At 35.3% G+C, this 27,864-nt stretch overlaps 2 protein-coding genes and 1 pseudogene across 4 annotated transcripts; 1 reads left to right on the top strand and 2 right to left on the bottom strand.

Moving 5' to 3' along the window:
- Positions 1–8,374: 8,374 nt before the first annotated feature.
- On the bottom strand, positions 8,375–11,943 carry LOC145589287 (protein FAR1-RELATED SEQUENCE 6-like). The gene is made up of 6 exons (XM_081645811.1): positions 11,818–11,943; positions 10,251–11,599; positions 9,209–9,700; positions 8,694–9,052; positions 8,445–8,618; positions 8,375–8,403 (listed from the first exon to the last, which is right to left on the bottom strand). Exons 1-6 carry the CDS (start codon positions 11,941–11,943, stop codon positions 8,375–8,377), a joined length of 2,529 nt encoding a protein of 842 aa, XP_081501937.1.
- A 6,476-nt stretch (positions 11,944–18,419) lies between these two features.
- Positions 18,420–22,011, top strand: LOC145589286 (putative N-acetyltransferase HLS1 pseudogene; annotated as a pseudogene). Its single transcript, XR_014101639.1, has 3 exons — positions 18,420–18,626; positions 19,067–19,215; positions 20,914–22,011. The product of XR_014101639.1 is annotated as a putative N-acetyltransferase HLS1 pseudogene (transcript).
- Positions 22,012–22,066: 55 nt separating this feature from the next.
- On the bottom strand, positions 22,067–27,350 carry LOC145590161 (protein LPA3-like). Of its 2 annotated transcripts, XR_014101868.1 has the most exons (13): positions 26,904–27,350; positions 26,162–26,192; positions 25,743–25,835; positions 25,600–25,662; positions 25,234–25,345; positions 24,803–24,888; positions 24,019–24,077; positions 23,822–23,924; positions 23,594–23,654; positions 23,001–23,083; positions 22,832–22,912; positions 22,537–22,732; positions 22,067–22,267 (listed from the first exon to the last, which is right to left on the bottom strand). XR_014101868.1 is itself a non-coding variant. In XM_081646916.1 (12 exons), exons 1-12 carry the CDS (start codon positions 27,215–27,217, stop codon positions 22,673–22,675), a joined length of 1,146 nt encoding a protein of 381 aa, XP_081503042.1. In that variant the 5' UTR covers positions 27,218–27,350; the 3' UTR covers positions 22,298–22,672. The 2 variants fall into 2 exon arrangements, 1 of the variants encoding a protein (XP_081503042.1); XM_081646916.1 differs by lacking the exon at positions 22,067–22,267 and having other exon boundaries at positions 22,298–22,732.
- Positions 27,351–27,864: the final 514 nt, after the last annotated feature.

The following is a 27,864-nucleotide window of genomic DNA, read 5'->3' as shown; positions in this document are numbered from 1 at the left end:
CCTTTGGTTGTGGGATACCGGGACGACGACGTCTGACAACACCCCGAGAGGACTCAGGTATGTCAACAGCAGGTGATTTCTCTCGTTTGACAGAGGAACGCTCAACAGAAAAAATGGGTATGGTGGGCATGGTTTTTGATATCTCAAGTGTGCGTTGCTAGGGTTTTCAGGGATTAAGAATGCTTTATGCTATGTCATCTCTCACCTTTATATAGTGTATGTCAACTTAAAAAATGAAGGCAGGGTATATTCTCACATGTGACATGGCAACCCACATTAAGAACGGCTATATTTGCTTACATTGTTCTAAGATGTACAACACGCTCCCTATACATTATACGATACATTATACGGTACAACTTCGATCACACGTATATGTAATTTTTTCGTAGATTTGTATTGTTAATGAGTTTAATCTATAATTTATAGTAAAAAGGTTGCATAATTGCATAAATATTTATAGTCAAGTGTTCATTATTCATGTCATTATTCATGTCATCCTTTACTAGGATTACAATATCAAGTGTATAATGTTCTTCAAAAGGGCCTTTGAGATGTCACATGTTCATTATTCATGTCATCCGTTATTAGGAATACGATAACAAGTGGTTAACTGTTCAATACTAGTGTACATTATTAGGATTGCGATATTAAAAGCTCATTATTCATGTAAATCCTCTATTCAATTCAAGACATCATATAATACGTAGAAGTATATGATTTAAAACGAGGTTTTAAAGTCTAATTTAAATTCAATTAAGAATAATGTTCATTAAAGCAATTAAGAATAATTTAAGTTCTAATTTAAATTTAATTAAGAATAATGTTTATTAGAGCAATTAAGAATAATTTAAGTATTTGTTTTAAATTCAATTAAGATTAATGTTTATTAAAGCAATTAAGAATAATTTAAGAATTTGTTTTAAATACAATTAAGAATATTGTTCATTGGAGCAAATTAATATTTTGTTATAATATTAAGATATTAATGACACAAAAGGCTGTCAAGGTCTTTAGAACCATATTACCGTTTTCAATCATGTGTACTTTTTTTCTGATAAATACAGTGTTTCCTTTAGAGTTTATAAAGGAAATGGTATGTCGTTCAATTTAGACTGCAGGGGGTGTGATTTCTACTGCACAAATACACCCGTTTTCCAGCTCCTTGAATTACGGATAAACCAACGAAATGGTAGCACTTGCTCCTTTCTGTTGACCATTGTCCACCTACCCCAATTAGATACTGCACCCCTCCTTTTTTTGTGAATGAATGAACCTTCTTGGAGGTTTCGTCCTAGTACTTTTTGATGAAAGATAAAAATTGTGAATAAGAATCCGCTTGACACATAAGTACTGATTTGGATTTACTGCAATATAACCTATTTTGTGAAAACCAAATCGTTATTAAGACAAAAATATAAAAAATAATAATAAATAAAAATGAAATGAATTAAAAAGGTGATACCACCGAATCACGCGAGGACCTGCACAGTGTTCTTCTTCTTATTTGCATTGTCGTAGATAGTAAGGGTGCTCTCAAGCAAAACATATATGATCTTGTGAAGTGTGTAGTAGATAGTAAGGGGGAAATAATTTTGAAATGAAAAAATTGTAACAACGCATATTCCATGTTTGGAATTTGATGAGCACCCCTCTTAATCCATTACTTAAATGTAACACGATCTACGTAACTTGTTTTTTCAAATATCAAAACATTATTACGACCCGTTTGTTTTACTTGACATAAGTGAATCGATGAACTAGTTTATGAAAATCATAAACGTTAACACACATCATTACTTAAGTTGAATTGATTTATCAAACGACTAATCAATAAAGAGTATTGGACCTTCCAATTGCATCCATTTACTAGTTTTGGGAGTAGTGATAGACCACTACCAGGGGCAGAAATGTAATTTCATGTAGTATTTCATATTGTAAAACTGCAGTCTCTCTCCTTTTAGTAACATCCTAAGGACTATGTCACACGGATTACCAAAAGTAAAAAGTCAAATCTTTAACACACAACATGATTAATTAATTAAGTTGAAATGATTCAGCAAAAGTCAAACCAATAGAGACTATGAGACCAATTGCATCCATTTACTAGTTTTGGTGCTTTATCAAAGGTCAAATCGTTAAGAGACATCGTTACGGTTGTTTGTTAAAACAAACATCTTAAGGACTATTTAAAATGGATTACCAAAAGTAAAAAGTCAAATCGTTAACACACAACATGATTACTTAAGTTGAAATGATTCAGCAAAAGTCAAACCAATAGTGACTATGAGACCAATTGTATCCATTTACTAGTTTTGGTGCTTTATCAAAGGTCAAATCGTTAGCGGTTGTTTAAAAAAGACCTCCTCCTATGGACTATGTCATACGGATTACCAAAAGTAAAAAGTCAAAACGTTAACACACAACATGATTACTTAAGTTGAAATGATTTAGCAAAAGTCAAACCAATAGTGACTATGAGACCAATTGCATCCATTTACTAGTTTTGGTGCTTTATCAAAGGTCAAATCGTTAGCGGTTGTTTAAAAAAGACCTCCTTCTATGGACTATGTCATACGGATTACCAAAAGTAAAAAGTCAAATCGTTAACACACATCATGATTACTTAATTAAGTTGAAATGATTCAGCAAAAGTCAAACCAATAGAGACTATGAGACCAATTGCATCCATTGACTAGTTTTGGTGATTTATCAAAAGTCAAATCGTTAACTCACATCATTAAACGACGAAGTTCCCATATGGTTTATAAGCAGATTGTTACGAAACCGTTGTTTTACATCATTACTTTGATTAAAATCAATCAATCTATGGACTAGTTATGGCGAGTTAGAATTATTCGAACTCTTAACCCCCCATGATTACTTTCGTTGAATTATAGTTGACAGTAATTTCCAAAAATTAACAAATTTTTTGTAACTTCAAATGAGTCAATCCAATAAAGAATTACTTTAAATGATATAATTTAAATGTTATAGTTCATAGTGAAATAATGTAGTTCTCACCAAAAAAAAAAAAAAAAAATAGTGAAATAATGTAGTGATTAAAACAAAAGTACTCATTAACATAGACAAATTCTTTATTATTTCTCAAATTTGCTTGCTCTTAACTTATTTAATTTCGAAGGACTAGTTTAGGGTCTTTGTAAAACAGGGGTGTATTAGAAAGCTTACAATACAAGATTGGAGATTCCTTTTTTGTTTTTATCTATTGACTAGTCAAGTTACTGCGTTACCGAACCAAAACCGACCCGTGAGACAATTAAACCGATTCCAAACCGACCCGATTGAATACCGAACCGATTTCAAACCAAACCGAAACCGAATTGTCAAACCGTTTTGACTGTGCTAGTTACCATGGTTAACCTTCCACTTTTACCCGAGGTAATCGTACATACTCAGCATAAATACCTGGAGCTACTCTTTCGTGCTCTTCTAAAATTTCTAACCATAAACACAACCTTTCATCCTGGTACACAATCTCCATTCTTAGTTAACCTATCCCACATGGAAAACAATCAGATCACCGGATCATTGTTGCACTACTCAGAACGCCTCCGGGCTCGCAGCAACAATGTGAAGGACCACCCCACTGAACCAGTCCTATACTTTGATCCTATTTATCCGACCCTATCACCTGAACTCGATTTCAATTCCACACCCTACTACAACCACATCAACGACTTGGTAGCTGGCAAGGCCATTAGCCCCGAACTGATTAGGAAGGAGCTAATGTTAGATGATACACAGAGGCTCGAGTGCACCACTGTTTTAAGGGAGATGCAGCTACCTGGTGGTCAGTCAAGGCCAGCCTATCTTCCTTTGTTGTCTGATATCGGAGGGTACCTGCACCGTGGAGCGTGCGTCTTCGTGGAGTGGTTCTTCAAACACCACACTTTTGAACCCACGGAGGTCGTTCCTAGGGATGTCGTTCCTATTTTCGATCTCACACCAACCTTCAATGCTGAGAAAGTCATCAAATATGTGGTCCCAGAGCAGGAGAGGCATATACTAATTGGTGCAAACACATACGCAGTTCATGTGATGACTGTCAAGACTCCCCTGTCATCGATTCAGCTCAATATGTTCTCTTGTGTGACCAAAAAAAATGAAATCCGGTATCACAGGGTATCCATTTGTGGTGAAGCTCCAGCTCCAGGCTCAGACACCCCTGTCTTTGAAGGCGGATCTTTCATCGTGTGTTGGAACGTGAAGGACATTATGAGGCCATCCTTCAAATACAATTTCAAACAGCTCTTCGATTACTACAACCCAATGTTGATGATTTAAACTGAAGCTCGACCCAGATATCTGCAACTGTGGATCATATGTTCAGAGATCTGTGGGAATTACCAAATTGATTCGAGTGGGAGCGCTGGTGCTGGAGGAGTTGTTCTGATCTGGAACAAGAAGGCCGAACCCTATTTCCGTAAGAGGTCAAATGCGATGCCCGCCCATAATCTGAGTGCAGAAATCATTGTAAGTTTTGCATTTCAGTAATTTTTTAAATCTATATAATGTTTGGATTTTGGTACATACTAGTTAATCGTAATGAATGCAATTCTGGGTATGGCATTATATAATCGTAATTTTGATAGTGGCATTATATAAGCGTTATTTTGATTGATTATGTATGTGTGTAATTGCATTATTCTGGCATTAATTTGGTAATCTGGTTATGGCATTAATGCTGAGCTAATTTTAATTGTAGTTGTATGTGAATTGGATTGTATGAATCTATAGAATTCAAGTGCTGGTTGTCCAGTAATGTGTGTTTAGGTAAATTTATATTGTTGTGCAATTGAATATACGTAGTTAAGTACTCGTAAATGATTAAGTTATTGCCTACGTGGAATGGAAAGTAATTCTATAATAGGTGATGACATGTAAATTGTATAATGAACAACAATTGTAGAATATGTTCAAAAATTGTAGACTATTTAGATGAACAACAATGTGTTCTTTTAATGCCCGCTTTACACTTCATATTTTCAGCCGGGTCCAGCCATTGCCCCTCCAAAGCCTTTTCCAGCTGAAGAAGACTTGGAGCCTGATTGGGATGATGAGGACAACTATGACTACATAGGCAATTGGCTGTCAGATTCGGGATTAGACACCGATCCTTCAATCCACGATGAGGGGTGGTGCTAATTGGAGCGGAAGTATTAGCTATGTGGGGTGGTGCTAATTGGAGCGGAAGTATTAGCTATGTGGGGTGCAGCCTATTATCAATTGTAATAATGTACTTTCAGCTTGTGTTGGACTAATGAGGGTGACTTTATGTATGAGTTATTTCTAATGTGACTGTTTAGTGGATGCTGAATTTCTAGCAATCATGTATTGAAGACCTTTGTTAATGTGATTTAAGTTACTCTACATGTCGTATGCATCTTTATTTGTGTTTGTGGTGACGAATCGTTAAATTACGAACTTCGTTGATGTCTAAGTGATTAGTGCAAGAGTTAAAACTTATATCGGTTGATGGAGTTACGTAAGCGTAACCCGCTTTATGTGCGTGTACCTTTAGTAGGGTATTCGAATTTTGGTATTGGTAAAGGAAAACACGAGCTAAAATGAAGTCAAGTAATTTTTGACATGGCAAGAAAAACACGAGTTTTATAGTGAAATCCAAGTGGATGTGACATGGTAAGAAAAAAGGATTAAAAATTAATGACTACATTTTTACAACTTGGGTAAGTGATACGCGAAATTACATTTTTGCCCCTGCTGGTAGTGGTCTATTAGTGGTCAGTATATCACTACTCAAAATTAATAAAAGGAATATTATGTCACAAAACGAAATAATTTACGTGTAACAATAAAATGTACATCATGTGATGAACAATGAAATGTACAGTACAATTTTGATGAAGTGTACAAGGTAACACGTGAAGTGAGTGCTCTATTCTCTATAATTACAAACTCTTGGCGCGCGATATTCTTGTGCAATGGGGAGCCCCAAAATGTAATCAAAATTTTGCAAAACTCCCATAAGACAATTTACCCCGCCACACACTGAATTTTCTCCCGCCACAATCACCATTTATAAAAGGCTAAGGCTTCCCCATTACCATACATCAGACATCCCAAAAAGCTTTGAAATTTACTCAATTTACTCGCTCACAAATTTCAAAAAACACGAGAATGGTTCAACCAAACCATCAACACCATTACTCTAGCAAGACATTGCATATCCCTGTTGCAATGATAAAACCATTTCGTAGGAGAGCATCCTCTAAGCTAAATATTAGACATCTATGTTGTGAGCTTTTTAACACACCAGGCTTGGCAGTGGTGCATCCTAGTCTGCCAGTATCTGCAGCTCGAAGTGGTGTTCGAAAAGGTGTTTTAGCAGTAATTCAGAGCTCGGTGGTGTCATCCGATGGTAAGGTACCGATTTCCGTAATTCACGCCTCAACTGCTGCACAAATCATCGCTGGAATCAAGAACAAGGAAGGCGATATTGTGGTCATTACACCAGATAACAGAGTCAGTCCAGTTCACTTTGTTGCCTAAGGCGTTAAAGAATTTCATAAGGTGGGTTATCTCTACGCAGGGTGGGAGGAAAGGTTGTGGTTCCCAACATGTAATACCGAAGGAAATTTTATGTTTGGTTGATCCTATTTCGGATATACCGGATGTCCAAGAAAGGTGTTACCTTTCAGCTGGAGACCACAGCATAAGAATCCCTAGTTACAGAAACGACTTTAAAGTGATTAATGTTAAATGCCCAATGTCAGTGTCGAAGGTGTTCATGAGTAGTTCCGTCCAAACCTCCAGTTTACTAGATGGCAGGGCGATTGAGGTCATTTTACAGGTTGTGGCCAACGACAACAACAAGTTATGGAGCGGCAGTTGTGGAAGGGGAGTAAGGATGATGTTGTGGAATTGTCGTGACATGGGAAGGGCCACGTTTTTGCCACTGATGAGTTCTGCAATTGAGATGCATATGCCAGAACTTGTGATACTCACTGAAACCCGTGTTTCAATTCACATGGCTCGCCTAATATGTTCTCATTTAAAGCCATATGGGGTGTACGGTGTATCTACAATGGTGTCTGAGGGTGGTTATGTGATGCTGGCCTTCACCAAGCACATAGCAATGGAATTACTAAGCGACTTCCCTCAACAATATTGTTGGGGATTCAAGAACAATGTGTAATAGATCGTCATAGTATTTGATGTTTAAGTTCAAACACGAGCTTATTAATATTAAGTAAATTAGGTTTGGGTTAAAGTGAACTAGGGAGTGCTTTTATTAGGATTGTTTACGCTTTTAAGTGTTGTGTAATTTTATTGTAGAATGAATTCCAGAATGAAATGCATGACAATCATTCATAGTAAATTCAAGTTAATACGGCCCAGACAATGGAGTTCATTTCGCCCATAAAACAAACTCTTTTATGAATTGGATACAGGATCCATTTAATTTAAACCCAAAGCCATCAGCCCAAATCATAAGACTAGTTACAAAGTCGTGTTAGAATTGGATACAAGATCACTTCAATTAAAACCCAAAGCCATCAGCCCAAATCATTAGACTAATTACAAAGTCGTGTAAGAATTGGATAAAACTAAATTAAAGCCCAAAGAAATAAGCCCAACTCATATGCTGGTAATGAGTATTTTCCTTTTCCAGCTCAATATGAATTCAGGTTGGTGGCCCAATTTGGAGACAAACACAATTGTAAAAGTCAACCAATTTCACAAGTCAAAATATCATACAAAGTGGAACTCCTCCTCCAAATATCAAAATGTTTCAGTACCTAATCAAAATACTCATAAGCATCGAAATGTTTCAGTACACAACCATCTTGATGTTACCACCTAGGCTATCAAAATGTTTCAGACCAATCGACTGCATCTCTGTGGTTGTCATCCACTAAACCTGCATCTTCAACATACTCATAGTAGTTCTCAATCGTGTTTTGTTGTTGCTGCTGCGGAGCATTTGTTTTTTTCCTCTTAGCCTGGCAGAGTATAATAACCTTAGTTAACATTTGAGGTCCACACAACATATAATAACCGAGAATGACACATTTGAGGTCCACACAACATATAATAACCGAGAATGACACAACACTCTTATAGAGTGAAATGCATGACTTACTTGTGGCTTTTTGTATCCTAACTTAGCAAGGGATTTAAGCCTTGTGCCCTTAGGCCGTCCTCGAGGTCTCTTTGGTGGTATTGGATCTTTCACAACTTCAGCAGTATCATTCACTACTTCGGGCATAGTCTCTGAGGCCGTCCTCGAGGTTTCTTTGGTGGTGATATTGGACCTTGCACAACAGTAGTAGCATTCACTACTTCGGGCATAGTCTCTGAATTAGGGGTATTACCTGCGTTGATGGTGTTACTTACAATATCTGATGTAAGATGGTTCTGGTAAAACAACACATAATTACTGAATTCATTTAAAATACCTGGATTCAAAGTGTCAGTACCAATATCAACTGGAGAGCTTTTGGGCAATATGGGATTAGGTTGTTGATTTTTTGATCCCTTTGGCCTTCCTCGAGGTTTCTTACGTATTGGATCTTTCACAGCGGTTGCATTCACTTCTTCAGTGAGCATGGTGACTGAGTTGGGGGTATTACCTGCATTAATGTTGGTTAGACTGAGATGTGGGTGTATGATTGTTCTGAGTTACTTACTAAATTATTTAAAGTTACCTTGATGCATGGTGTTAGATCCAATTTCAGATGGGAGGGCTCTGGGCAATATGGGAATAGATGGTTGATTTTCAAGATACTTAGCCCGGCTTTTCTTCACTTCCAAACGCAGCGTCTGAAGAGCTTTGACAACCAAGTCTACAATCTCCTTATCGTCGACAGATGACGCTTCCTCACATATGGGCTCAAACTCATGCATCAGTTTGTTATAGGTTTGAACAGAAAGATCCTTCGAAGGATCGTGGTAGGCAACCTTGACACGAGTATGCTTCCTCACCACATCTTTGCGCCACCTGTCTAAAATGTATTTGCTCGGAATGTCAAAAACCAAATTCTGATCAAACACCCGAATCATATGCCTACAAATGATGCCAAAAGTCTCAAACTTCCGGCAATCACAGGAGACATCCTTTGTATTGGTGTTAAAAAGGACACAGTAGAAACGCCTCCTATCAGTGATGACTTCTTCGCTCTTGCCTTCTGGAATAATCTAGACCCGGTCTTCAAGTCGGTACTGGATAATACCCCCATCAAGCGCACGCTCTTCCCTCCCATAGCAATGCATTAGTCGAGTACACTCTGTCTGAACCTCCTGGAACTTTGTGTCTGTGTAAATTTTTTGGAAGAATCTCTCTACCTTAAACCCGCTGATCAAACGACGAACGTATTTTGCACACCTAGCATCAGCATCATTTTCAGCTCGAACACGCCTCTGCATTGCCCTAGTGTACTTCTCTGGGAATTCATACAACTTTGTCTTCTTATTCACGAACCCGTCGAAAAAGCTATTAATGCTTTCGACCCTCTGCGTGGTCTTCATGCCAGCCCAGAAGTACTCTTTCATGAAGGCCGGAACCCACATATGCCTTTCCTCAAACAAGTCACTTAACCAATCATTATCCTCAAGCTTGTACTGCTTGATTAATGCTGTCCATCTATTCTCAAATTCGTCAACAGTGAAGCTCTCATAAACAAGAGTCTTCAGTGGGCTCTTAAAATCTGCATAGCTAAATCATTTGACAATTGAATCATATACTACTGTGATCAGTATATGAAGAGGCACTATAATCAAAGGATAAAAACACTACTGTAGGCATAATCCATCTTACTGCCTTTCCCAAAAACAGAGACAAAAATATAATAAACATGTTATCACCCATATATCAACCTCTCACCATGCCTACAGAATAACTACTTAATAACTAATCGACGCATAAATCATGAATATCAGGTGATATGCATCTGTCACAAGTTAAGACAGATCAGTTCAGAAGCAAAACAGATGCAACAACCAGACAGATGCAACCAAGTAAAGACAGATCAGAAGCAAACAGATATCAACAACCAGATGCATACAAAGCAAAGGGACATCGAGAAACAAAGCACAGAATACCAAGGCAAAGAATAACCTCATACACTAAAGCAATGGCAGATCACATCTGATTACCAAATAAAAGAATAGACCAAAGAATATCAAACCAAACAGTTAAAAATCAAAACCAAAAAACAGATTCAATGAAGACTCCTTAAAAGAATGTACACCAGACATATACTTACTGTTCACATTTTCCGAGCTTTTCTGGGATTTTTCTCAAGATGTGCCAAATGCACCATCGATGCCGCGCATTGGGCATTACTTGAGCCAATGGCTTGCGCATTGCAGCAGCTTGGTCTGTCAGAATAGCACCGGGTTGTATGTTATCCATGCAAGCCAACCACTGCCTAAAAACCCAAGTGTATGTGTCACAATCCTCATGTGATACGAGGGCACAACCCAACAATATAGATTGGCCATGGTGGTTTACCCCTACAAAATTAGCAAACGGTAGCTCATACTCGTTTGTTAGGTAAGTAGCATCAAAGCACACAACATCGCCGAAATCTTGATATGCCACCCTACTTCGAGCGTCAACCCACATAACGTCCTTGAGACGGCCATCTTCATCTAGTCGATGTGCATGATAGAAATTTTGATTATCCGCTTGCATACGATCAAAGTACGCCATCATAGCAGCTGCATCACCCCCTTCCATTTTCAGCCTCTTTGTTTTAGCTATCTCATGCTGGAGGTCCTTAACACTAGGAAGGTTATCATACCCGGTCTCAATAGCCATACATCCATGAATCTGCCTTGTAGAGAGACCTTCCTCATAAAAAATTTGTAATTTCCTCCGCACATTGGACGTGAAATGCTTCATTCGATATTCCTTAACCAAGTTAGACATACTTGGATTAGGTGTATGGTTGTCATGCTTATTTTTCACCTTCCGAATGACCCAAAGACCATCATCATCCACACCAGCATACATCATGGCGCCGCATTCACATTTCTTGGAAGTCCTTTTCCCTCGCTGCATCACATCTTCCACTACTTCACCATTAACTGCCCCACCTGTACCACAAACCTCCATGGCCTTACACCATTTCTTGGCCTCCCTCCTTGCCCTCATGTCGGGAGGACCCCAACACTCACACTTCCATGTGCTTCCCCTCATCTCCCCATCTACCTTGGAAAAGTTAGATGAAACTCTTGTAACCCCAAAACCTTTCTGCTCAGCATATTGTTTGTAGTATGATTCTACATCTGCAAACGTTTTAAAAACCATCCCCAGTCTTGGTGATTCAACATACTCATATGTAGTGACTTTGTTTGTTGAGACAATGGTCTCCACAGTTTCAATAGTCTTGATTGGAGACAGTGCAGCTAATCTCTCAGCAGTAGAAGGAACATTTAGTGTCATAAATCCAATAGAGGGGACACCAGGAACATCATTTGAATTTGCAACAGCACCTGGACTCATCCCTTGTTCCCACTCGGAGTTAGATGTCAGATTAACATCAATACCATGGACGTCCATTTCCCCTGTATCAACATCACACTCCATATTCATAGTGCAATGTAACACCTGGAACAAAGGCAATTACAAAATGACCCCAATTTCTAACCAACAATCACAATAACAACAGGATAAAATCCCAATAATAACAATAACATTAGGGAAGTATATTCAACAGTTATTAGTCCAAATTAAGGGAATGCAAACAGTTTCAATTAACTTAGTTAGACATTAACAATGGTTTTATCAGTCCAATTTCAAGTCAAATCAGCCCTGGAACCACGAACCACAATAACAACAACAGCATCAGTCGACTTCCAGATAACATACTTCAACAAAAACAGAACGATTGCTATAACACGAATTTTGACAAATATGAAACCAATTACAAACTCAATTTCAAGTAAACACATACAAAAGATCAATATAATTTGCATAATTTCAATTTCAACAGCATATACAGTTCAATTTCGACAACAAAATTCCTTCTGGAACCGACAAATTGAAATTCCAAAGAACTGGATAATGGGAATTGCGATACTTAATAAGTAGGAATTGAACACAATTTTGCGATACTAAAGTAGGAATTGAACACAATAACACAATTGACCAAGATTCAACAAAGACGCTAATAAAAAGGGTTTTCAACAATTACCTACAAAGATGCACACTTTCTGTCGATTTACGACGATAAGATTGTCGAGTACGGATCCTTTCGCCTATAACTCCAAACTTGCCGAAGATCTATGTCAATTTTCGAAGACCCAAAACCCTTCAGTGAGAGGATAGTGTGAGAAAAGAGGATGGAGGAGGGAGGAGGGAGGAGGGAGAGGGGGGGACAGAACGGGATGCGAAAAAGATTCTGGTGTTGAAAACGGGAAATTGAAAACAGACGTTAACTCAAAAGTTAACGCCCAAAGTGAACTGCCACATCAGCATATCAACATAAAACATTAAAATAATAGAAACTAGCGCCGATATTTTCGAAAATGCCATTTATTAACAAGTTATGTAAATAAGCCTTATTAACCGGGCACCTCTCCAAAACTTGTACTTAATTCATAAATTGTTATAGACACGCGTTTATCTGTTATAAACTTACAATACAATGAATGTTTGAGGAACAATTCAAGGGGGTTGGGGAAAAATGGAATTCATAAAATTACCAAATATAAAGCTCCTTTGTACTAGTATAAAAGAAGAATCGAATTTAAACCATTAATAGGAAAAAGGAGAAAATCTGAAGTAGGTCATAGTGGAAAAATACAATCAAGGTTAAGGACAAAATAGGAGCTGATAATGGTGAGACAAAAAATAACATGAAACGTTATTATGATTGTTCTCTTTAATAAAACTTTGGTGACGCAGTCATTTGTGGTTGAACTGACTACACTTCACACTTCTTTATCTGCCATGCTTCGTTCGTTATTCTCATCTCTTTTTTATTTTGTGGCATCTATTTTTTTTGCAAAATAATTCTCAAGTTTGTCTATATAAATGTGTATGCGTGAGCATGATTGATGTGTCTTATGTCTTAACCTTGTACGGGCCACAACAAAGAACCTTGATTAATCATTTTTGTACGGCTCGTAACATCTGGCCGGTGTATACTACTACTCCGTATTAATTTTGTCAATTAGTAATAAACTACGGGTAATTTTTATATGTGGTTTGTTATACCGTGTGATCAGTCATAACAGATATTACTTTATTATTGTTATAGGAATTATCTAGTCAGCATTTAAGGTTTACTTTCTTAGCTAGTGTAAAAATAATATACAAGTGCCAACAAATATATATTTGATTAGGAAAAAAATCTAACATATAAGAAGTAGGAAGTATTGTTTTTGGAGCACACTAATCATCATGAACAATGATGTGGACGGCTAAAACACAATTAGATCGAGTAGTGGGACATCATGGGATGCTTGCCAATTCTCGCTTAGCTCATATACTTAGCGTCAAATTAAACCCGTTTAGGGCCCTATTCATCCTCTCTTTAATTAGCTACTCCAAAAAGATACGAGTATTAAAGTATTGTTAATGTAAAAACAAGTGAGATTATTGTTCGTTTTCCACGCACCTTCCAAATTTTAAAAGATGGTGAACTTTGACAGCATACAATATATCAAAAAAATATCCCCTGTATCATGATTGCTAATTTGCTATGTCCACCTCTACAATATAAAACCTTAGACTCTATAGTTACATATATAGTTTATTGAAAGCAATAGTTTATTGAAAGCAAGGGATAGCTTAAATGGCTAGAGTTCCCTTTTAATAATTTCAGGTGATTCTAAAATCGATTTTCATCACTTATCCTTGTGGCTCTTTAAACACCAAAAAAAACTTGTACTACTTCCGTTTCGTATTAGTTGTAATTTTAGAATATTTTATATCTCACAAATAACACTCCAAAGTTGCAACTAATAAGAAACGGAGGTAGTAACTTTTTTTTTATGGAATTGAACCTTAGATAGAGATAGGCAGATGTAGCCAAAACCCAAAAGGAGTTGATGGAGTAGAAGTATAGAACCGTAGAATCTTGTAGGCTAATTGATTACTGTTGTATTAATATGAATATATGATCTATCTCGCTCGATTATAATTAACAAAATCTTAATAAAAAACAATAGAGTATATAAATTAATTATTATAAGTTTCAACTATAAGTTTAAGCTTTTGATATCAACATTAGGGACTTATTCGATCAAAAGCTAAGTTGATGATTGAAATTCATAATAATTACGGAGTAGTTTATGTACTCTATCAAAAAATATATATATAAAGTGTTAATTAACATTGATTAATTCTGTCACTTGAGTCCAAATTAGCATAATTATTTCCTAATGTGACAGTAGCAAGGACAAAAGTACAATCCATTATTTTCGCATTAGCCAAATAAGTGGCTCTTCTTACTTTAATGTGTAAGCACTAAGCAGCATGCATTATCCCAATTTCTATCCTTATATGGCCAAGAGTGTAGATTTGCAACTTGGTATAGCCCATATGATTATGAAATTATTGCTATAATCCCTACATAATCATCAATACTGAATATACCGTACCCTGATTAAAACAAACCTTTATCTACAATATAATCTACCTAATTAGCTAGGCGGGTTAAAACATGTATTATTGTTTTGACTTTTATCCTATTGATATTATTATTTTTGTTTTTCATCAGCATTATTCATCAATTGATATGAATATAACATACGAGAGTCAAAAAATTTAATATAGTGTTAATTTTAAAAATAGTTATTGAAAATTATCGTGCGTAATACAAGATCTAACCTAAGCTAGTAATAAAAGATAGTATTAGAACTAATTGTGATTATTAGGTACATTCTTCTCATAATTGGTGTTAATTTTAAGGCTTAAAGTATGGGTTACGTTGGCGGAGGTGATTATGGTGGGATAATTACATCACATGACAATCTTTGGTGTTAATCGAATAAATAAAACACTTGGTGGCATCATTCGATCCACCTGCACCAATAATTTGACAAAAGAGTGCATTTTTACTTTGTATTCAATTCATTTAATAACCGCTCCTTTAATCCTTTATTAATATTAATAATGCAGACAACAAGCCGCCTTTGATGTTTTGTTTTAACATTTTGTGATTATACTAATAAATAAAAGAAAACAACTTTTTTTATACTCCGTACTAATTTTTTTAAAAACTTTTTTTTAAAAAAAAGTACTCTATGTATATACATACATTTAAAATGTGATATGGCCACAAAGTACGTGGACATCCATTTGCATGCGCATAGCCGCGCACTCTTTATAATTTAGCAGGATGTTTCGTGTTTCCAACATGTTTCTATCTATCTATCATTCTATCTATAATACGGAGTACTGTATAAAGAGAAATGACCTTTTGATTGATAAATTTTGCTTTTTTTAAAATAACCTTCTACATTTTAAAATTATATTTTTACCAAAAATAAATGCAATTAAAAATAAATAACTATCTTATAACAATTCATAAATACCCCTCTCATTTTTGTCTATAATAAAAAACACCATCATCCTTAAGGCCCTTTTTGGTCGAAGGGATTTGAATGGAAAAGAAAAGAAAGGAAAATGTTTTAATATGTTCCCATGTTTGATTTAATGAATGACATGAAAATTTAAAGGAAAGGAAGGAAAGTGAAAGGAAAGCCTCTTACAAATTTTCAGCTTTCCTTTCCTCCCAAATTTGAAGAAATTCGACTGGAAAGAGAAAATAAAAGCATAATTCCTTTATCTTCCCTTCGTTACATTTCATTTACCAAATATTGGAAATAAAATCTCCTTTTTTTCCCTTCTCTTCTTTTCTTTTCTCCTCCTTTCCTTTCTCTTCTTTTATTTCCTTTACTAACAATGAACCAAACACAGTGTAAAAAACAAAGAAAAAAACATCATCTTAAAAAATAATTCCATCTAAAAAAAAAAAAAAAAAAAAAAAAAAAAAAAAAAAACTATAGAGAATTAATCTCGATAGATTACTTATATGAACACGCACAAATGTCTCTTAGCTTGTACTATTTAACTTGATAGGATTTTACTCTTACGAAGTCTTTATACATAATGGATTTGATTCAATTTTACCAAGTCAGATCCGACTATAGTTTTGAATATCTTCTCTCTGTTTGTAGATAATTTTGCGAGTTTTAGTCCACTTACAACTTTAGAGATTTTTCATCAATCTATAAACCAATGAGTGATTGGAAAAGAGACTCCTCAAGTTAACAAGATGATTATTATTTATATTTACCTTCAATAAGACACTATTAATATGTGTAGAGGTATCAAAAGCAAACCTGATCCAACTTGATCCAAAACTGATCGAAAATTATCTGATTCAGATTTTGACTCGTGTGAACACAATAATTTAATATGACAAAACTTTAAAAATTAATCCGATCTGACTGAACCTGTTCCGAATACGACTCGAATTGACACTTCTACATACGTAAATAATAATAAAGAGATACCACCAATCCACCATGATGCCTTATTTTTTGTATGGAAAGCTAGCGCCAAACGAGTATAACAATCTTGGCATGGTAGCTTAGCTTAATTTTAATATTAAAAAAAATTATTATTAAAAAAAAAAAATTGTCACTTTGATAGATTGTAAATATGAAATCGTTTTATGGGTGAATTAAGATTTTTATTTGTTGGAGGGAATAAATCTATTGAAGTGATGACATGAAATGTGTAAAAAAAAAATTACAAGATGAATTGATTCCATGGACCTAACTATTCGCCTAAGCTATGTGATATTAGACGTTATATATTTGGTACCACATTGAAGATATGGCATTTGGTTAATTGAATTGGCTAGCTTAGGCCGCTAGGATGGTCCGACATTCGCTAATTTGTTATGGTTAGTATCAAATCTCCTTTTGTTTATTAATTTCTCAAGAAATACTAGAGAAGATGCTTAATTATGCCTTTAAAGGCTTTAATAATTGGCGGTGACTATTTTTTCTTCTAATATTATTATAATAATTTTTTTTTTTTCAAGCGAATAGATGTAAGACAAGAAAAGAATGATTTCTTGGTCAAATTACTTAGCTAGCTAGAGTAAGGTGCAACATTCCTCCAATACAAAAAAGTAGCCAAGTTTTTTTTTTAAGGCAGTTAAGGTTCGAGTGCATGAAAATGATTCGGAGTAATTAGAGGAATAGCCACCACAAGAACTTAAATCTTAATAACTAAGCTAATTAAAACAAAAAGTACTTTGTAATTCAGTAATTCACAGATCGCTCAAAATCAAAGGCCAAATCTTACCAACTGCAACAAATATTTTAAAAAAAAATTTAAAATATCCAATTAATAACAACTCGTATAAAGATGATTAATAATTTTGGTTTCAAAAAAAAAATGATTAATAATAGTCCCAAATTATAACATGGGAAATGATAAATATTGCCCTTAGGGCGATGAATAAGAAGCTAAAAAAAGGAAATTTTGAGTATAAAATAACATTAATTATACATTTATACCGATCTGTGTGTGATTTTTTCATAAATTCCCAACTTAATTCCATTTTAAGAAATACATTAAATGTTTATATATAGATGTAATGGCTACATATATTATTTCCATTATAAAATTAGGGAAGTAATAGCTAATAAGTAATAAGCCGTCTGGGGGAGTTACTTGACTGCGCAAAAGCCAAAAGCCACATGAGAAAAGCAAAAGTTATGTGCACATTGCACATATCATATTTCATAAGTATATGGAGAGATCTTATTTATTTAAAGTTATGAACAACACCACAATTATTGACACCATATCTTATCAATCATTTTCAAATTTAAGGAGAAATAAATATTCATCCCCCATCATGTTTTTTTAGTCTTCATAAATTTATTTTTCATTTTTAACGTATGTATGTATATGTAAATATTAAGCGTACGAGTACTATATTTCACATTGCGCAAACTAAACTTCTCAAAATTCACTTAATTCTAAAATTTGCTATGGAGTAATAATTTCACAGTAACATATACGAAGTGTGTAAATACAATTAGACCTAATAATAAGTCCTAATTATAACTCTAAAATTTAAAGGGCACGAAACAGGCCCTAACCAAAAATATATACACCTTCTCTACGAGTTAAACTAGTTAGCAAGTTGATGATCAATGGGTAAAAATCACAAAATCAAATAAATAAAACCAAAAAAAAAAGGACCCATTAAAATAACATTAGCAAACTTGCCATTATAATAATGCCTACGCCATGTCATACACATAAACCCCACTTGTCTGAGTCCCTCGAAATAAATTTATATATAAAGGAGCTGAGTTTGCACAAATGTCACCACCACAGAAGTTGATCAACTAACCTCCATTCCCCCCAAAAAAAAAAAAAAAAAAAAAAAATAGTAGCTGAAGAGTCACCAACAAAGAATATGAATATGAATATGAAAATAAGAGAATTCGATCAAGAAAGAGAGAATGAAAAGGTGGAGGATTTGGAGAGACAATGTGAGTTTGGAGGCCAACAGCAAGGCCAGCCTTCTCTCATCACTCACCTCTTGGGTGATCCTTTTGGAAGAATACGCCATTTTCCTACTCGCATCATGATGGTACCTACTACCTACTACCTACACACTCTTCTCTTCTCGCTCTATTACTTCTTATTACCTTGTGTGTCGTGTTAGAAATAGTAATAAAGATAGCAATGGGTCGGGTCAGGACTCGGGATAGGTTGTGGCATCACACACTAGTACACAACCGTGTACATACGTGTGCAGTACCAGCCATGACTCATGGTCACGATCCGATAAGACCTAGCTAATCATGTTAAAATAATAATTAAGGCTTAGAACACGCAAGTATAGTTAGACCCACGTGCCATTGTAAAGTGTAAACTGAGGCATGACGACCTACAACTAATATCTATCCTTATTCTTTAAGGTTGATCCTCACATATACTACCAAGTATATGTTATTAGGTGATTATTATATTTCATGTTTCTTTTTACCTGGTTTTCGTTTGTTTATCTGATGATATGAATATTATTAGGTTGCAGATTATGGAGGAGACATTGTTGGGGTGATAAGAGGAGGTATAAAACCCGTTACAAGAGGAAAGAAGGTTGTTGATGATGATAATCTTCCTGTTTATGTCAAGCTAGCTTATATTTTGGGCTTACGAGTCTCTCCCATGCACAGGTTATATCTTACTCCTATGTCTTAGATGTGCATTATTACACGAGTATTTATATATTCACCTTCGTTCCTTAAATATCATTTCATAGCATTATGATGTATGATTATCTTTTTATTCGTAACTTTTGGTTACAAAAGTAGTATATGTGAAAGTAAAGTAGACGTCCTTCACAACCATCTATGATATGAGGTTAAAGTTTAATTAATCATAATCTTGGGATAAATTATGGACTGAAGATAATAATGCTCTTGGCTGATGGTTCACTATCATGCAAGGATGTGTCGTTGTTAATTTACCATTTCAATTTGAACAATGAGTAGGTTAAAGTTAATCTACAAAAGTAAATTCTTATTCTCAACACTTGGACATATATTAATTGCATAAATTCTAGAAGCCAAAGCACCAGAGTTCGCTACCTATAAAGTTTCAATACTGTACATCTACTTTTAAAAAAAAACAGGTATTTATTTGTATGTTTATTATGTCTTAAGTAGGTCCTAAGTTTTAATCTCTTTATAATTTAGAGTAAGTTAAAATGATTAGATTCCATGATTATAAAAAGTCAACAAGAGATCCTATAGTATTGGAGACAAATCTTCTTTATTTGGCTTCGTTTTGCTAGGAATAGGAATCGGAACTCCCATGAGTCCCATCCCATCAATCGACAAAAATGATCGAAGATATATTCAGCTAGCTTTTAATCGTCTTCTTTTTCTTTTACTTTATAACATATAATAATCAACATAGTACTCCGTAGTATATAAATAAATTACTATTTAGGAATCCACTCAAGGTCAACCAATGTTTATATATATCGTGGTAATTATTAACCCTAACTTTATCATCTCGGGTACAACCCATTCCATTTTCAATCTATATAATTGAGGTTTCTTTGTGGGTTGGAACTCTCTCGTGTTCCCTCACCTTACAAAAATGTGCCTTATTATTTCGAAAACTCTTAATATTAAACCTAAAATCAATAATAAATAAAGTAATAATAAAAAGGGCGATAATAATCTTTTTTTTTTATTATTGAAGAAAAGAGTGGAACCACTGCACAGATAATCTTAGGGAACTATTTGGGTATCTGATTATGTGGCTTTGTAATCAAGTTTATAAATATTCTTATAAAAGTGGTCTTGAATATAAAAATATAAATGGAAGCACTTTCTAAAGCAGTACAGTATCTTGATATAATTTAATCATGTGTGATAACTACTTGACCAATATTATGCATAATAACTTCAATCGTCATAGATTCTGTAACTGCCGATCCGTAATCATTCTACGAAGAATGTCTTACAATGTTTATTCCTCAATATCTTAATTTGATTTGCTGGCTGTACAATTTGACCAAGAATTTGTACCGTAACAATCAATCTTATGTTTGATTGGATTACTAATTTTAAATCATGCAAGCATAAGATTTCTAAGACTGGCATATTCACTAGACCTTTATATTGCTTCATATATCAGCTAAGCCTATGCCTAACGGTTCCAACCTCTCCTTAGAGGTGACTAATAGATTCTTTCCATTCAAGTCGAATTTGAATGATGAACTATTCGTTTCGGTTTATACTTTCATATCTTATACTAAGTACACATTTATTGTAAGTCATTATAGTTCGGTTAGGGTTGCAATAGATTATCTAGTTACTCTTGACTTAACAGTGATCTTGACTTTCTTTAATTTTGAACAGAAAAAAGGGTATTGCTACAAAGTTGATTAAGAAGTTGGAGGAATGGTGCAAAGAAAAAGGAGCTGAATATGTTTATATGATGACTGATTGTGCTAATGAAGCCTCAATCAACTTGTTCACCTACAAGTTTAACTACTCTAAATTTTGCAACCCAGCCGTATTGGTGCAACCAGTACATGCACATCAGAAACCAGTAACCTCCAGTGTTGCTATTGTCCAAGTACCACCACTAGTAGCTGCATCTATGTATCGAAGAATCTTCTCCAACTCGGAGTTCTTCCCTAAGGATATAGAGTCAATATTATCAAGCAAACTTCACTTAGGAACCTTCATTGGGATGCCGAAGAGGTACCTACAAAAATGGGATCCTCAAAAGATGCTTCCACCTTGCTTTGCTATTATGAGTGTGTGGAACACTAAGGAAGTTTACCAATTACAACTAAAAGGTGTGTCTAAGTTAACAAAGGCTTGTTGTCTAGGGAGTAGGGTTTTGGATGCTCATATGCCTTGGCTTAGGGTGCCTTCTATACCAAACATGTTTAGGCCTTTTGGCTTCTATTTCTTGTATGGACTACACATGGAAGGGAAGGGGTCTCTAAAATTGATGAAAAGTCTATGCAACTTTGCACACAACATGGCTAGGGATGACGTGACGTGTGCAGCCGTTGTTGCTGAGGTGGCACAGTGGGACCCAGTCAGCAAGGCTATCCCACATTGGAAGAGGTTTTCATGGAGTGAGGACTTGTGGTGTATGAAGAAGCTCCCAAATAAAGAAGGGGGCAACAATTCTCAGCCTTTAGATTGGGTTACTTCTCCATCCTCCGCATCAACACTTTTCGTTGATCCGCGAGATTTTTGATTGCTTCCTAACCCTACCTCGTCCCACCCCACCTACCTCAAAAAAAAGTTCTTGTACGAGTAGTTAGCTAGATATGATATGCCCACTGGCCTGCATGAGAGCAAGGCGTGAATGTAAATAGTGCATATGCTATGTATTGGTGTTCCAAAGTGTGGAAGTAAATAATGCAATTTTCGCACAGCAAGCTAAAATTGGAAAGATCTTCTCACCTTTTCGCGTTCTCATAATATTTTATTTTCATACCCCCCTTAACACAGCTCCAAGGATAGTAGAACAAAGTTATAAAATCCCATCAACGTTAAAGGCAAAACATTGTATAAAACAATCTCACCCAAAAAATAGCAAAAGGAGTTTGCGACATGCCATAAAAATGTATGTTTTATTGTTTTTCAAGGCATTGGTAAGTGTAATCTTACAAGAAAAGGTCTCATGTCAATGTCCTTCGAGGTGAAGAAGTATTACCATTGACATTGCCAAATTGCTGTGGATCTTCCCCTACAAAACAATATACGTACGCAGTATAAGTAAACCACCAAAAATTAAAAGCGATACATTTTAGAGCTATGGGGTGTCAAAGTTGGTATTGTACTAAATGTTTCCCTAAAGACTTGAATTACACATAAAATGGATAATATGAATCAAGCTACAATAGAAATCAGAATGTAACAGTTTCAAGCGATTTTAAAATTTAATTACACTTTGCAGAAATTATAAACCTCACGTAAAGTGCAGGGAAGGACAGAACAATTCTAAATTTAATACACCTGTATGATTCTCCAGTTGAGAATCGGGAAATCAAAGCAAAACTGATAATCCTTCACCAGCTATGAATATGATGTATTGAAATCCTGTGCAATTCATTAGATGCCATCCATATCAGCTGAAACATACTGATAGTCGTCAACTTCTCCAGTCAGTAGAAGCCTCCAAGTCTGTATCTTCTTCCCACCAGGTGGAAGTCTGAAAGATTTACCAAAAAGTGAAGTCATGATGATTTCTTCTTTTTCAGCAACATTCACTAAAAGACAAGTTGAAGGACATGCAAAAGGGAAAAAAAACCTTATATCCTCTACGAAGAAATTCTAAAGAGCTTCCTTGTTCCTCTTGCAGCCCCAAAACCCTCAAAAGTTCTTCCTTGGTCTGAATCAATCATAATGTGAATCTCATTTATGTGACATATTATCAACAATAATTGAAAATAAATGACTAATCAACAAGATTTGCTTACTTCACCAAGTGTGAATCGGGTAGCACTTTCTGCGACACAAGCAAAAGAACCATCAGCTTGCTTCAGCATCACCTGCCAAGGCCCTGTAAAGAATATATGAATCCTTCCCACTAAGCTGTATAGTCCAAATAAGTAACAGGAAACATCCACATTCACAAAAATATAAAGCAGGTTAGCTGTGTAATTGAGGGTTACATGCAAAGATGCAATTATTATCCTGCTGATTGTAGTATATTAATATAGACTAAGCACTAGAATATGGACTAAAATGATGTATCAAGGAAAGAGGGATGATTAGTGTAAAACAAGCCACATATGACTGAATTAATGCCAATTACAGCCTTGTCAATCTTTCAAGAGGAATGACACTCTCCCAAACCTACAAGCTAATAAGTTATAACATTATATAACATGAATTCCCTCTCCCTAATCTTCTTTACTTATAGAATTTCTTCCCTAGCTTATTCCCCAAGTCACCCATAACTAACTTAGAAAGATATTGCCTAAAGTACCCCCCCCCCCCCCCCCCTTGCATCAGTTATCGCACTTCAAACAAGTAAACGACAATGTAACCACCCATTTAGTTTACTTACCAGGGTATTGGCGAAACAGAGCTCCATTATAATTCACGATAAAAGGCGCCACGGGCACTGTCTTTCATGCATCAAGGAAATTATAAAAAAAATGGTTAGCCAAAAAAGAAAAGGAAAGGATTTATATGGTTATCCAAATATAAAAGAAAAGGAAAAATATGGTTAGCCAAAGAAAATAGAAAAAGAGGTTAATGGAGACAACTTTTAGAAAATCAGCAAGAGAATTACCTTAGAATATTCTCTTGTTCGGATATAGAAGACTGGAATGAACTGAGAAAGAAATCGGTAATGGAGATCCTTGGGTGGGAAGCCTAGAAGACCCAGATCAGCACTGTAAAAGCATATACTCTTTAAATTAATAGGGATATATAATTTTTGGACAGTCCATCCATAAGTAACTAATATAGGCAAGACCAAATTTATACCGTAATGTTTCAAGCTCGAGATTAAATAGGAGAGTGGGAGTTGAAGAAGCAAATTTTTCCTGCATATTACGGACAGAGATATATTAGTTAGCCCAGAAGTTTAAGAAAACAAAAAGAAACGTCAAATAAAAGGAGGGAAAGAAAAAATTGTGACTTGTCCTTATTCAGCAGTGAAAGAAATTCAAAAAACTGTCAATCCTTGTCTCTACTAACATTTCACTATGATGACGGAAAAGATGCCACAAAAGTAGTAGCTCAGCTTACATCTATACACTCATATATGTTTGTACCCTATCCACCCTATCCATGCTCACTCAAAAATACAAGTTTTGTATGGACAGACATATTGATTTTCTCAATGGTATAATATTACACAAAAGGATCAGAAACCTTTTTGACAGGCAAACTTGTAAACCTTAGCAAGAGATTAGATTGAAAGGACAGCCTAACCCTTGCTCAATCTTACTCAACTTCCTATAATACCACCCAATTAATGTCATGGTAAATCCTAGCAAAGCTTAGAAGAACAAAATTGATGGTCCATCAATTTTACAATGCAAGTGACATACCACATTGTTAGTGCCAAATATATTATTGATACAAATATGACACAAAATTCTTAATTTTTACTAAAATATTTAGAAGCAGAACCGCATGAACCCATTACATATGCAGCATAAATAAACAAACATGTCATGGTGACCGTTATAGATATAAAGACGCATACACGCACCACAATATTAGGATGCATGGAAGACAAAATTACAAAGCAAAGACATCGTACCACATACTTCTCTATCAGAGAGAGATCTCGTGTGCTACAATTGAGAAATATGTAAAGTGAAGGTGGATCATCAGATTCCCAACGGCCTACATGTAGACAAAGAGAAAAATTCTCAACAGTTCAATTATAAGGGAACCAGAGAGCAGATGACAAGGCATATAAGAGGAATGCATCAACTTGCTGCCAGCTTCAAGTTCTGCACTTGAGCATAAGAATAAGATGAAGAAGAAAACAACAAAATACAAAGAAAGGAATAGCTTCTATTCAATGCGACAAATAGCTATGGAGTATTAATTGGTCACCAACACGAAGAATAGGTATTAAAATGGCAATTAGCCTGCTAATTATAAACTTATCATCTCCACAATACAGATGAGCTAATAGAACTCAAATCATATCACACTTGAGCACTCACATGTGTCACATCTTACCTTCATTCTCATCCTCAAAATCAAAATCCAATGTATCCCTTATTGAGTTAAAGAAATTAGAAACAGCACCACCAGGCACATCATCCAGGGAGCCTATAGTAATGCCATCAATCTGAAATAATAGAGAGCAATAATTCAGCTCATAAAATTCAGCACCCAGCATTTTATCATTTAGCTTCTATCCCAGTAATACATTAAAGAGCCAGTAATGAACTAAATTGTCAAACAAGAGAACCTCTAAGAACTATAAGAAGTTAATTGTTTAAGGGTAGAAATTAGTTAACCCATGATTGTCACTGCACTTAATATTACAAGAAACAAACAATGAGTGGATTACAAGCACCAAGTTGAGGATAGATATGTTACCGAGTCAATAGCAGTCCTGAAAAACTGAGTGGCCCTACGCTTTTCAGGCTTGTCAGGAAACACCTGATAATCCCAGCAAAATAAATCAGTTCTATGTCTCCAAACATTTAGGCCAAAAGATATATAAAAATATGTCCTCTTACTATGCATGATCTGAGTTGCATTTTCTCTTGAAGTTTCCTCGCAACAGTCAATGCTAGCTGAATATTTGCATCGATGAAATCGTCTGATGATCCCTTCACAATTTGAGAAAATCATGCATCTGTTTTTAATATGAGTCAATAAGTTCATGTAGTAGTAAGCATATGAGTTGTAGGTGCCACCAATGTTACTCAAAATCTTACACGAGTGTTTTACAGATAGCTTTTCTATATAATCTTACAATCAACTTTTAAGTATCATACTTGTATGCATTTATTATTTCAATTTATGGCAGGCATAAAGTATGACAAAAAATTTGGAGTATGAATAACAGAGGTTGCCATTCATTTACCGAAACTAGACTGGAAATTGAAGGTATATATGATCAGGCCAAGAGAGCTAAGATGGCACAAAAAAGTACCTTGTAAGAAGATATATCACTTGGTAGAGGCCTGTTGAAAACAAAAGGAAAAACTCATATGTCAGAAAGATGGAAAATCATTAAAAAAAAAAAAAAAACAACTATTCCGTACACAGACAAAATCACCCAGACTTCACAGAAGAAACACTAATGAATAAAATGGGCTTTAAGCAATCTGCCTCTGACATTGGAGAAATTGATTAGATACATGATCTTCGACAACATGTCTCCGTGTGCCAATAACCATTGTTACTTAACTTACATATGACTATATAAGGCAAAAGTGAAGTAAAATGTATCAAGAATCGGCTATCAGTTCAATACTCCATACCTTGTAGTGTTGTATACTTTCAACTATTGCAATTTCAGCATACGAATACTCCATAACCCATATGATCATTCAAAGCAGTAGCTAGAAACAGCATTCCCCAATTTCAAATAGTTTCATACTATTGGTATTTATAAGTAACATAAATTCAAACACGAACCCAAAAACATTTCTCAAAAATTAACTAAAAAACACCCAAAAAATTTGATCCCACCTATTATTAACACTAATTACCAATTCAATTTGAAAAACTAGGGCATGCTCATAATACTTGAGACAATTGATCATATATAATATCAAAATTTACCAATTATATCACAAAACACAGCAACATTACAGCGTGTATAAACAATTTTAAGCCAAAATAAAATAACGAGTAGCAAGATAGATAAAGTAAAAAGAAGAGAAAGTTACGGAAAGTCGATTTCAACTCGAAGCTTGCCATCCTGAAGAGCAAGAGAGAGTGCATTAGCGGCATCAGTAACAAGGACTTCATATGATTTGGGTTTGTAAACAGAAACCCCAGATTTAGGATTGGGAGTGGAGGTTGATGCTGTGTTTTTGGTGGCGCACTGAATTCTGAGGGGTGAAGTATAAAGAGGAGATGATTGGGAGAAAGGGAAATTGATGGGTGTTTTAGCAATGAAAGGAGAGAGAGAGTGAAGAGAGGTTCGAGAAGTGGGGTGGATTGAGGAGAGAGAATGAAGAGGGTGGAATGAGAGCGCCATTAATGGAGTTTTGAAGGTGTAGTGTTTTGAATGAGGAAAGAGAAGAAAGATTGAAAGTGGAAGAAGATAAGGTGGGAAATGTCGAGAAAGAGGGATAATCTATTGATCCCATATCGCAAATTATATTTTCCACTTTTGTTTGTTTTGTGCCATAAAATCCTAATGTAGCTTATGAAGTGAAGTATAGGACTTGGTACTAAACTTTCATGGTTGTTGCAAATAGGGGACTCAACTTTTGGAAGTAGCAAATTGAGTAATAAACTATGAGATATACTTGCCGAAGAGCATATTCCGGCCACTTGACCTGTACTAACAGGTTGTAACCGGTTTATCTAAAAAAAAAAAAACCCAATACTCTTTTATCATTCACAACTTCCTCCACACAATTCATCACTAAACCCTTATCAAAATTCTCCAAAACCTCACTTAAATCACCTCTCAAATACCAAAAGTACCCTAATAGTCCTAATTATAGTATGAGCATTTCGCCCGAGACGAAAACCGTGTGATTTCGACGAAAATCTAGACTCAAATACAAGTTCAAGAATCAACAACAAAGCCCTTAACAACACAATCTTGAAACGGTAGGTAACTAGAACTCAACAGCTTTTTCAACATTGTTTTAGAGGTAATTTCAGTAATGGGTT

This window comes from Chenopodium album, chromosome 17, assembly GCF_948465745.1.
Source record: "Chenopodium album chromosome 17, dcCheAlbu1.1, whole genome shotgun sequence".
NCBI lineage: Eukaryota > Viridiplantae > Streptophyta > Magnoliopsida > Caryophyllales > Amaranthaceae > Chenopodium > Chenopodium album.
The sequence above is the reverse complement of the archived record's forward strand: the minus strand, read 5'-3'. Positions and strand labels throughout refer to the sequence as shown.